The 12657-nt window shown below is 46.0% G+C and overlaps 1 protein-coding gene across 1 annotated transcript in view; it reads left to right on the top strand.

Annotated features, from left to right (window-relative positions):
* Nucleotides 1-12248, top strand: part of LOC138371309 (uncharacterized) — a 71748-nt gene extending 59500 nt beyond the window's left edge. Inside the window, exons 3-4 of the mRNA XM_069336094.1 lie at nt 9452-10154; nt 11992-12248. Coding sequence (XP_069192195.1) covers nt 9452-10154; nt 11992-12248 — 960 coding nt within the window. The remainder of the gene's footprint in view (nt 1-9451; nt 10155-11991) is intronic.
* Nucleotides 12249-12657: the final 409 nt, after the last annotated feature.

Here is a 12657-nt window from a genome sequence, read left to right as displayed (position 1 = left end):
CCTCTGGTTGTTTTCCTGGGGTTTATGTGCTTCTGCTCTTTTTTCCTGCCTCCTCTGCAGCAGGAGTATTCTGCGTGTGTTCCTGGGCTTCTTGGGCGTTTTTCAGCCTGTGTCCTGTGGTGTGCTTCTTTGTCTCGGTCTATTGCAGTTGTTCGTACCCCTTGGTTCGGGTACTGTTCTGGCGGCAACCCTTCCGCCTTCTTTGGTTTCCTAGCTTGCCCTGCCAGTTGGTTTTTTGGGGTCTTGCGATGTCTCGCGTTGGACCCGTCATTTCTGAATTCCTGGCGGGCTTGCTTGCTTTGGGGAGTTTTTCTGTTCGGCAGACGTTCCATCTCCTTGTGCCGCCTGGGTTTCGGTGGTCGCACCCGAGATCTTCCCGCGGCTCTGCCTTTTCCTGGGCTCGGAGGGGCCTTGTCGGGGCTGCTTATGTTCTGCCTCGCGGTCTCGCCTCTGGTTGGTGGTCGGGTGGCTTCGTGGTAGGTGTCCCACCGGCGTGCTTCTCTTGGTGGCAGTATGGGGTATTTTGGCGGTCCTTCCTTTTCCTGTCCCTTCTTAGGTGATTACTCTTGTTAGCTTGGTTTACTCTCGGCTTGGTTTTCTGGTGGGGGTTGGGGGCCGTCGTCTTGCCACATACTGTTGCCCCTTTTCGTAATTACCTAAGTGTAGTTACAGGATGAGAGCTACGCTCGTGGTGTCCCGTCTTCCCAGCACTCTTTGTCATATAACGCTTTGAAACTACTGACGGTCTTGGCCTCCACCACCTTCTCACCTAACTTGTTCCAACCGTCTACCACTCTGTTTGTGAAAGTGAATTTTCTTATATTTCTTCGGCATCTGTGTTTAGCTAGTTTATATCTATGACCTCTTGTTCTTAAAGTTCCAGGTCTCAGGAAATCTTCCCTATCGATTTTATCAATTCCTGTTACTATTTTGTATGTAGTGATCATATCACCTCTTTTTCTTGTCTTCCTGTTTTGGCATATTTAATGCCTCTAACCTCTCTTCGTAGGTCTTGCCCTTCAGTTCTGGGAGCCACTTAGTAGCATGTCTTTGCACCTTTTCCAGTTTGTTGATGTGCTTCTTAAGATATGGGCACCACACAACCGCTGCATATTCTAGCTTTGGCCTAACAAAAGTTGTGAACAATTTCTTTAGTATATCACCATCCATGTATTTAAAAGCAATTCTGAAGTTAGAAAGTGTGGCATAGGCTCCTCTCACAATATTCTTTATGTGGTCCTCAGGTGATAGTTTTCTATCTAGAACCACCCCTAGATCTCTTTCTTTATCAGAATTCTTTAAAGATTTCTCACATAATATATAGGTTGTGTGGGGTCTATGTTCTCCTATTCCACATTCCATAACATGGCATTTATTAACATTAAATTCCATTTGCCAAGTGGTACTCCATATACTTATTTTGTCCAGGTCATCTTGAAGGGCATGACAATCATCTAAGTTTCTTATCCTTCCTATTATCTTAGCATCATCAGCAAACATGTTCATATAATTCTGTATACTAACTGATAGATCATTTATGTAGACAATAAACATCACTGGTGCAAGAACTGAACCCTGTGGTATTCCACTTGTGACATTTCTCCAGTCCGATACATTGCCTCTGATCACTGCCCTCATTTTTCTATCAGTCAGAAAATTTTTCATCCATGTTAGAAGCGTACCTGTCACCCCTCCAATATGTTCCAGTTTCCAGAACATCCTCTTATGTGGAACTCTGTCAAAAGCGTTTTTTAGGTCCAGATAGATGCAGTCAACCCAACCATCTCTTTCCTGTAATATCTCTGTTGCCCGATCATAGAAACTGAGTAAATTCGATACACAGGATCTTCCAGATCGAAAACCATACTGTCTGTCTGATATTATATCATTTCTCTCCAGGTGTTCTACCCATTTAGTTTTAATTATTTTTTCCAATATTTTGACTATTACACTTGTCAATGATACCGGTCTATAATTAAGGGGGGTCTTCCCTGCTTCCACTTTTGTAAATTGGAACTATGTTAGCCTTTTTCCACACATCAGCTACAACTCCTGTAAACAGGGATGCCTGAAAAATCAGTTGAAGAGGAATGCTGAGCTCAGGTGCACATTCTCTTAGAACCCATGGTGAAACTCCATCTGGACCAACTGCCTTGTTCTTATTTAGCTCCTTGAGCATTTTTTCTGCTTCGTCTCTAGACACCTCTATGTGCTCTATGTTGTTTTCTGGAATTCTTATTGTATCTGGTTCCCTGAAGATTTCCTTTTGTACAAACACACTTTGGAACTTTTCGTTTAATGTTTCACACATTTCCTTTTCATTTTCCGTGAATCTATTTCCCATTTTCAACCTCTGTATATCATCCTTTACCTGCAATTTGTTGTTTATGAATTTATAGAATAGACCTGGTTCTGTTTTACATTTGTCTGCAATCCCTTTTACAAAATTTCTTTCTGCCTCTCTCCTCACTGCCGTGTAGTTGTTTCTCGCATCTTTGTATCGCTGGTATGTTTGGGGGTTAGGCCTCTTCCTGTATTGATTCCATTTTTGTGTCTTTTGGTCTCTGGCCCTCTCGCACTTTCTGTTGAACCAATCCTGTTTCCTAGTTCTGCTTCTCTGTTTTGGTATAAATTTTTTTGTGCCTTTATCATATATTTCACAAAACTTGACATACATCTCATTCACTTCCTTGCCTAGCAACAAGTCTGTCCAATTATACCCACTAAAAAAATTTCTAAGGTTGTAATAATGTCCTCTCCTAAAGTCAGGTTTTTCAATTGCATCAACCTTCATATTTTCTTCCAGATTATAACGCATTGCATACTTTATTCCCAAAAAGACATGGTCACTTTTACCCAAGGGAGGAAGGTACTGAATGTCAAATATTTCTTCCTCCTTCCTGGTAAATATCAAATCTAGCATGGAGGGAACGTTCCCTTCCCTCATTCTTGTAGCTTGTTTAACATGTTGATACAAGAATGTTTCCAGGATGAGGTCTACAAATTTACAGGTCCAGAAATCTTCTGTTTTAGCTTCATATGCTTCCCAGTCTATGGCTTTCAAGTTGAAGTCGCCGACTATCAACAGTCGTGAACTATCGTTATCCGCTTTCGCTATGATCTCTCTCATTATTGTTATAAGACCTTCTCTTTTTCTATCTAGCTCCTCCTTTGACCATGTGCTGCTTAGCGGTGGACTGTATGCATTTATGATCACTAGTTTATCATCCTCATGGCAGATCTTTAGTGCTATTATGTCAACTTCTTGTGGATTGGCAGTCATTATTTCGTTCACCTTTAGGTGTTCTTTCACCAGCACAGCAACGCCACCGCCTTTCCTAATTTTTCTGTCCCGTCTCCAAATTGAGTAGCCCCTTGGGAATATGACTTCATTTAAAATAACATCTTCAAGTTTTGTCTCCGTGAGTGCAACAATGTCTGGTGTCTGCAGCTGTATTACATCACTTAAGTCCAGTATCTTCGATCTTACTCCATCTATGTTGGTGTATGCAATCTTCAGGAACTTGTTCCCCCTCTTCTTATTTTTCACTCCCCCTCTCTCTAATGATTTTGTTGGTTTGCCTTTATGTACCACTTTACTGGTCTGCCTACCCCTATCACTTTGTAGAAAAAAGAATTGATTTCTTCTTCATTCCTGCTCTCATTTAAACGTTTTGCCTCAGCAAGGTTCAGTTTCAGCTTCTCTCTATCTTCTTTTGAAAGATCTCGTCTTAACGACCACACTTTCCCATCCTCATCACTTTGTAATTTTCTAGCATTCCTTAGTACTTCTTCCATCTGTTTGGCACTGTTTAGGGTGATCCTTGATCTTTCCCTTTTACAGATCTGCCTATTCTCCTGTAGTCGCACACATTCTCTATGGTTGTAAGACCTTCCACGAGGCCAACAATTTTATCTACTACTTTTGCTTCTTCTACAGCTCTTTCTGACCTAGATGTTATCTCCTTTTCTTTACAGCCAAAAATGATCAGGGACTTACTCCAATCAACTGTGTTTTGCACCAACTTCGGGTTAGATGCCAATTCTTTTCTCACTTCCGGCCTAATGTTTGTTTTATCTTGGTTGCTGCAGTGTTTGACTTCCTTAACTGCTTCTTCTATTTTTTCCTTCTCCTTGGCCACTTGTGCATAAGTGAGTTGCATATCTTTCTTGCACTGTTCTATTCCCTGTGTAACTTCCTCCATCTGTGCTGACAAAATCGTGCATCTTGTGGCGCTGGCAGAGCCGCTTCGGCTGGCTTTCGGTCTTGATGTTGCTTCTGCACCGTTAGTAAGCTGTCTCGTGCGTCGTTTCACCTCCGGCCTGTTTGTGCACCGCTTGCACCATCCTGGTCTCTGGTCAGCGTGCTCTTTCTTCTCGGTTTGTAGTGCCCCTTCGGTTCAGGTGTGTTTTTTCGTCGGCTCTTTTTTCCTTTTGGCATTTGCCTCTGAGGGTCGGGTCGCTGTGTTTTCTTGCTCCTTCGATTTTAGCGTTTTGGTTGTTTGGTGGCAGCAGTCTCCATCTTTTCTGGCGCAGGGTGGGGCTACTACATTCTGGAGGGGTCCAGGGTTTGTTGGTGCTTCGTTGCCGGGGGTGTGTCGTGTTTTGTGTTCAGTGGCGGCCCTCTGCTGTTGTTTGCGTGCCACGGCGTCTGTGTCCGGAGCGCGTTTTGCATTGATCCGGTTCTGTTCTTCCCGGTTCGCGGGTGATGGTGTCCCGGGTTGTCAGTCGTGTTCTTGCGGCTAAGCTGCCTGTGTTCTTCCCTCATGCCCATGGCATTCGTGGCTTCGGTGCTCTCGCTGCCGTCTGGGCGACGTGTCCTTGCGGTCTTTCGGGCATGGATTTTTGGTGTTCGTACGGGGACCTTGCTGCTCGTTGTTCTCGTGTTGTTCCCGGGACTTTTCAGGGCTGTGGCGCCTTGGGTTGGGGTTTGCTGCCGGTTGTCTCGCTTCCATGGGGGGTGCGTGGTGTCTTCCTCCCGGTTCCGTCCCTTTGACCTTCCTCTGTGGGTAGTTAGCTCTGGGGAGCCGACAGGGCTCCCGCCAGAAAACCAGCGTTGAATGTAATTAAACGCCATTTTCTGGGTGAGACCCGGAGGCTCCCCGGCAACCCTCCCTCCCTCCGGTCGGTGGTTTTTCGCATGTTTTGACATCCAGCCTCAGAACTGATGGGTGGATAGCCGGCGTGGGAGGTCTGGGGCTCTCCCTTCCCCCTCCCGGGGAGGGGGGAGCTGCGCAGACAGCGGCGCGGTGACGTATGACGTCATACTAGTTTGCTTGTTTTCTGTTGAGGAGTTCTATCCACTAGTTCGGCCTTAGGTAGCAATTTTCACCAGAATAGGGGTTTGTTTTGGAATGCTTACCTCTCTGGATGCTTGACCCAGTCGATGGCAGACATAGAATGCTTCCAACCACACGGGGGTTTCTATAGGCCATTGCTCCCCTTGCCTCCCTGAGGGGGCCAGGTTCTGGCCGTGGTCCCCAGTAGGCCCTAGATCTCCATACACATGACTGATGCCAAAGTCTGACATTAGCATATCAGCCTGGTAAAGCTCCGGGGAGCCTCCGGGTCTCACCCAGAAAATGGCGTTTCATTACATTCAACGCTGGTTTTGTCCTGTTTTGCAGTGCACTTGGAATGGGGTTGCCAGTGTTCTATATTTGCACGAATGCCAACCTCTTGTACCTATCTAATCTTGAAAGTGTGTATTACAACATTCATTATGCAAGACCAGTTTGTCTATTCCCTTTATCTCAAACCCTACCCAGCTGCATGTTCCAGGGTATACTGTAGATGGCAACCTGGAGTTTAGTGAGTGGCTCCACTCCCTGGCTGTTCCCTGGGTCACCATCACCACCAGTGTGGAGGTGCCAGTTTTCTGTTTGGTGTCCTTAGTATTTCAGTATTTAGTAAACTGTCCTCAGTATTTTACTATTTCTAATATTACAGTATATGTATATTAAAATTTATATGCTTAACCCTTATGTACAGGTACTTATCGTATGTAGAGGAGTACAAGTCACTGTTGTTGACCGTAACCTTCCCCTCAGGTCTCTGGGTTGATGTGTCCTGTTGCCACTTCTTTGTTCTTAAACCATTAATGACTGGTTGGCTGTATCCATTATCATAAGGAATTTTATGCTTACTTTCTGGCTTCCTCTGTTGACTTACTCTATTATTTATTTCTAGATTCCCATTCCCATATTTCAATATAAATTCACAGTTTATTCTCACTGAGGACGGCTCTACCCCTGGTCACCTCGTGGCTAGTGTATACACATTCAAGGGTGTTGCCTTATTTTGGCACTCTTATACATCTCCACTTTTTCACATGGCAATATTCCTACATTTCAACTTTTATGTGTCGTGTTACACTTCACTGTAACTTCACTGAATCACTGTTTTAGAATAGCTAATACAGTGGAACCTCAGTATTCGGATTTAACTGGTTCCTGAAGGAGAGACGAATGCCAAAAAGTGCGAATGCCGAATAATTTGTTCTCATATGAAATAATGTAAATTGGATTAATCAGTTCCAGACCACAAAAATAAAAATAGTTATACAATAATTAAATGAAATAAATGCTAACACACTTTACCAACACTTAGACATATGTTGATGGCATATGTGGAAGGTGGTGAGGCAGAGGAAGAGATGTTCTTTGGTAGGGGAGTCCCATACCATTACAACTTCTGGTAGTTGTGCTTCTGGGATTCTTTCTCTTTTCTGTCTTTTTCTGTTTCCCTCATTACACTCACTGGATGCTTTTCTTACAAGAAACTTGTCCAAGGATGATTAATTTTGTCAGCACTTTAACGTCTCAACTGCTCAACATGCCTGCAGGCCCTCAATGGGGGGGGGGGGGGGGCTTGCAATGCGCCTCCGGGGATCTTATATTTTTAGCGTATGATTCAAAACTCTCATGGCTACATGGGGTTCACATCAGCTTCCTCAGGGATCTTGTAAACAGACGCCATCTTTAAAAAAAATCGTGGGCAACATTCCCTGGTGTGAGAGCCTCAGTACTGTACTGAGTGAGTAACCAAGGCTGGCACACGCAGCATGAGCTCACAGCACTGCTGTTCAGCTTCTGACCACAGCATTGCCAAATAATGTCAAAATATATATATAACTTGTATTACTGTATTTAGCCATGATAGTATCACAGAAGAGCCTAGGTGTGATAATGACTGTGTACATTGTTCAAATATCAGTGAATCAGTGCTGTTCACGATGTTCACAGCGCTAGCCACATCACAGCATTATTTCGTCCATCTAGGAATCTTCAAACGACTTCTTATGTTACTTTACAAAATAAAGCTGTGGTCAATTATTCATTTACAGGATTTAGTGGCCAGTATTGTGATAATAGCTGGATTTTGGTGATAATTAGCACTGTGCGTAGTATTGTGGGAGGAGGAAGTTTGGTGAGGGAGGGAGGGAGAGATTCCAGATAGCGTCACTGTGTGTGGCAGCCACTCTTGTTTTGCTCACCATACTAACTTAGTGGTTCGCTATGGTGAACACATATGTACATGGGTATATACAATGTGTGTATGTAGTGTAATAACAGCAACAGGAGTTTGTTGGGAGGAGCTATTTTGGTGAGGGAGGTGACGTCGTAATCGTAGCGTCATCTGCTGGCTGCTGTGTGATTTCTCATGCAGTGTATGGCGGCTACTGTGCTGTTTGGACACAATACCGGCTTACTTGCATAGTTCTGGGGAATAAAACATGTAGATACGTATACATAACATGTGTAAATAGTGTAATAAAAACATTAACAGTATGGTGGGAGGAGGAGTGATGGCGAGTATGATGTTGGAGATGAGAGGCTGGGAGTGGCAGCTCACACTTGAGGAGTTCTGAGTGTGTTTATGGAGAATGTATATAGTGTGTGATAGTGTATAGTGTGTAAATATGTTGTAAATATACATAAATGAACATGAAACATTGGTGTGAATAACAGTATGGTGGGAGGAGGGGGGATGGCGAGTATGATGTTGGAGGAGTGAGGGAGGACTGGCTGGGTGTGGAAGCTCACACTCGCGGAGTTTTCAGTGTGTTTATGGTGTGTGTATATAGTGTGTGATAGTGTATAGTGTGTAAATAGAATGTATATATACATAAATTAGCATGATACATTGGCAATATGTGCAGGATATGTGTACACGTGTCATGCACGTAACACAGTGTCTTCGGACAGTACGGATGTTCTACTGCCATAATATAGTCTACGTGTTCATTATACATAGGATTGTCACAAAAAAAAAATAAAATGTATTTGGAACTGTGCGCAAAAAATGAACAAAAATATATTCGGGGCAACTCACGCATCTTGAGCCGGCGCCCGACTGGCCTCGGGAGAGTACGCCACGGGCGACCGGGGATTAATGACGTCATCTTGAGGTTATCTTGAGATGATTTCGGGGCTTTTTAGTGTCCCCGCGGCCCGGTCCTCGACCAGGCCTTCACCCACAGGAAGCAGCCCGTGACAGTTGACTAACACCCAGGTACCTATTTTTACTGCTAGGTAACAGGGGCATAGGATGAAAGAAACTGCCCATTGTTTCTCGCCGGCGCCTGGGATCGAACCCAGGACCACAGGATCACAAGTCCAGTGTGCTGTCCGCTCGGCCGACCGGCTCCCTTTGGTTGATGACCGGTTCCCATGACCAACCACGACCTTACGGACCCCATAGCAGCCAAAGTACAATTTCGACTTTTTGTTAACATATCCATACTCAGGGAAGGGTTTTTGACACTAAAAAAATCCAGAGAATATATTTCCTGCGCACTGGGGGGGGGGGGGTGCCGTATTTGGAAGCTGAGCAACCCAGTGGTTAAAATGTTTCTAAAGTAAGACATGGCAATGTCTTTCAACAGGTTTATAACACAGTTTGTCAGGGTGATAATTTTCAAGGAAATGTTTTCCATTTTGCACACCTTCCTTTGATTAGAGAACTATATTTAGGAATACCAAACTCTGTATCGAGAGCAGACACACGGGCACCACTTTCATATTCAGCTACGAGTTCTTTCTTCATCTGTGTCTTGATTCAATCCATTTGTTTTTTTTTTTTGCTTGGCCCTTATCACTAACTTTATAAGTGACATGATGACTTATTTACACTAAGAATATCAAACATATCCAAAATATCCCAGAGAAAAGTGTAGTGGGTTGTGTAGTGAACAACAGCTATGGTGAAACTGAAGCATCAGGGATGCATGTTTACTTCTGAACGCTTGGCAAACGGATGAATACCGAACATGAACACAGTGTCTGAATACTGTAACGTGTGAATTGGAAGCAATGCAAATATCGAGGTTCCTCTGTACAAGGAAATTATGTAAATATTATATAATTTGTATTGATAAATACAGTACAGTACTGTAATATTACTTTTTGTTGCAAATACATCTAGCTTAACCAAATATTCTTTTCCACAGGATAACAAGCCAGAGGAATGTTCAGTGTGTTTTAACGATTATGACGACAATCAGCTACGGCCTCGCACATTGCTGTGCGGCCACACATTCTGCTCCCAGTGTATTGACAATGCTATCAAGAATGGTCAGGTGACCTGCCCCAGCTGCCGTGCCGAGCATGCTGCCACAGCTGCTACTCTGTTCCCAATTAATTATGGTATGGAGGCCCTTATCAGAAAACTAAAAGGTATCGAGGTTGTACCAGGGGTAACACTACCAGCAAAACCCATTAAAACTCCTGCGAGAGGAATCAGCAAGAAGTTACGTTCCCTGGTGCAGGAGCAGAAGAGCATCATCAGCAGCCTCATTATTAGCTGTGAAGAGGTACTGTCCCAGCTGGGGGAGTACCGGGGGCAGCTGGGGGACTGGAAGACTCACCACCTCCAGCTCCAGGACAGACTCTATGCTCTGGTAGAGCAGAACAAGTCAGCAATGAAGCTCTTGGAACTAGAGGATACCAGTGTGGTGGATATGACAACACAAGGAGAGGACGGGAAGACTCAGCTGCAGGCCATGTTGGGGAGCCTCGACACAGTCAACACCCCACAGGAGGTTGGCACAACCATAGACACAGCTGATGAGTGCAGCATAAAGATAGAAGATTGGCTCCAGAAGTGCCAGAAAACTCTTCCCAGATGTCAAGACTGTCCACACCTCAGTGAAGGTACGCTGCTGAAGGTCACATTGTTCTCACCCAACTGTGTGTAGTATTGCCTCTATATAAACACTTTTGACATGGAGACACATCAAGATGGGAGTTGACTTTATATATAGGAAACTTTCTGGGGGAAGCCCCTTCTGCTTCACGAAGCTATCCGGACTGATATGAACGTATTAGACCCTGGTATCAGTCAAGCAAATGGAGTTCTAGGCCTAACGGGGACCACGAGCCAGAACCTGGCCTCCCCTCAGAAAGGCACGATGAGCAATGACCTATAGAAACCCCCGTGTGGTTGAAAGCATTCTATGTCTGCCATTGACCGGGTAAGGCACCCAGAAAAGTAGGCGTCCCAAAACAAACCTCTATTCTGGTTAAAAGATTGCTACTGGAAGCCGAACTATTGGACAGAACTCCCCAAATGAAAAATGAGCAAACGAACATGGTGTCACAACCGTCACCGTGCCGCCGTCTGCGCAGCAACCCCCCCCCCCCCCCTCCCCGGGAGAGAGTAGGGGAGCCCCAGACCCCCGTGCCGGCTATCCACACACCAGTTCTGTGGCTGATGTGCTTCCTGGATGGTTGTGCGACTCTGGCTCTGAATTTTCCAGTGCTGTACCTTGTGATGTGGTCCTGTCCTGTAGTGGTGTGCGAGCCAGGAGTACTTTTACCAGTACTCGGTCTGCTTGCACCTAGGGTTACCTTCCCTAGGTAGGTAGCCCTAGAGTACTGCCTGTAAGTACTGCCCATGGAGCTTGGGGTTACCTTCCACAAGTCACTTTTGGGGTCTACCTCTGTTGTGGGCTTTTGCTGCTCGGTGATTACCCTCCATTGGAGTCAGCTGGGGTGCTTCATGCACCCCTCTTTGTCTCTGGGAAGGAGGTAGTTTTCGTCACTGGTTGGGATGCAAGGTATTGTGCAGCTAGTTGTCATCTACTCATAGTGGCCGGCTCTGTTCCGCCTGGGCACGTTGTGCTCCTGCGAGATTTTTTGTTTTTTTATTGTTTTTGTTTTCCTGCCTGGTGGGGGTCTACCCCCTTGGTTTGGTCCTCACCCAATTATATCTTGGTAGTCCTCTACTAGGTACCCGTGAGTGTACATGTCCCGGAGTTCAGCAATTTGCAGTTTGTTTTGGTAATTTTTGGCGCTGGTTAGCAGTACCTAGTCTAGGCTTCCCCTGGTGAGAATACACGACAAAGGGCCCTGGAAAACCCCATGTGGCTCAGTGGTCTGATGGAGGTTGGATGCTAGGTAGGATGCTCACCTAGAAGCCCTGAGACTGCCCCATGTTTGGTTATAGGGACCCAAATTTGGGGGGGTGTTAGTCCGTTTAGACTTTGGTTTCGTCAGTGCCCCCTTGTCCTTCCCCTGCTGTTGTTCGTCTTGTTCCTCCCCCCTCCCCCTTGCTTCTGGCTCTGATGCGTCTGAGAGTTTCAGAGACGGGGTAGGGTTTTAGTTGGTGTTGAGACTCTGACAGTTTCAGGGGATGCCCCTTCCTGTGCGACGATGGAGGCATTCAAGTCTGTTTCCTTCAGCTGGTGCTTCTGGGTTTGACCAGTGGGCCCTCTTTATTACAACTTTCCGGCGGCTTCTGCCTTTTCTTCTGAGGCAGGGGGGCTTGGAGGACGGCTCAGCCCCGGGTCCTGATGTGGAGGCTCCCGGGGCGGGTGGAGGGGTTAACTTGGGAGGCTTGGGCCCATTACACCCCACTTGGTTTTTGGTACTCTCTGAGCAGGGCTTGTTACAGGGGGGTAGGGTTTTCTTATCTTCCCTCCCTGTACGAGTTTGATATGGCGTCGACCCCCTCCCTGGATTCGGTTCTGTGTTTCCTTGTGTGCTTCAGTCCAGTCCTTTCGGAGGTTTTTGGCCTCTCGCATCCCGCCTCATGAGGTGCAGGAGGCTCTTACGGTTGTTCAGGTTTACTTGGGGGACAACTTTGAGCACCTCAATGCGTGCTTGTTCGCCCCTGCCCTTCCTCGGGATGTCGGCATTGTGCAGCTTCACATGCAGGTTCCCACCCTTTTAGCTGCCCTGGTTGCTGAGGATTTTTGCGCCCGTGGCCTTTTGGTGTTGGTCTTGCGGTTCTTTTCCCATCTCTAGCTGTCTTTGAATTGACTTGAGGAGGGACATGGAGGCACTAGGGACCGATCCTGGGTCTATTGCGTTGGTTTTGACAGTGCGGGGATCGTCTGCCCTGTTGAAGCTGTTCGCGTTGATCCTGTGGGATGTGGTGTCTGTTTTTTGTTTCTGATCTCGCATGTCGGCAGGCGGTGATCGTTCAATCCGTGGAATCCGCTTGGGCTCTGGTTCTTAGGTTTCTTTGCCTGTTTGTCCTTTGCTGTTTGCAGAGTCTGCGGTGGTGCAGTATCTTAGGTAGCTTTTTCCGGTTGCCGTCCCATGTCGAACTTGTTTGTTCTCCAGGGGCCTGTGCGGAGGTCTTCCCAGTAGGGTTGTGCCAGGGCTTGAACCCTATTGTCGTGGTAGGTCAGTGGTGCCAGTTTTTGGGATG

This window comes from Procambarus clarkii, chromosome 35, assembly GCF_040958095.1.
Source record: "Procambarus clarkii isolate CNS0578487 chromosome 35, FALCON_Pclarkii_2.0, whole genome shotgun sequence".
NCBI lineage: Eukaryota > Metazoa > Arthropoda > Malacostraca > Decapoda > Cambaridae > Procambarus > Procambarus clarkii.
The sequence above is the reverse complement of the archived record's forward strand: the minus strand, read 5'-3'. Positions and strand labels throughout refer to the sequence as shown.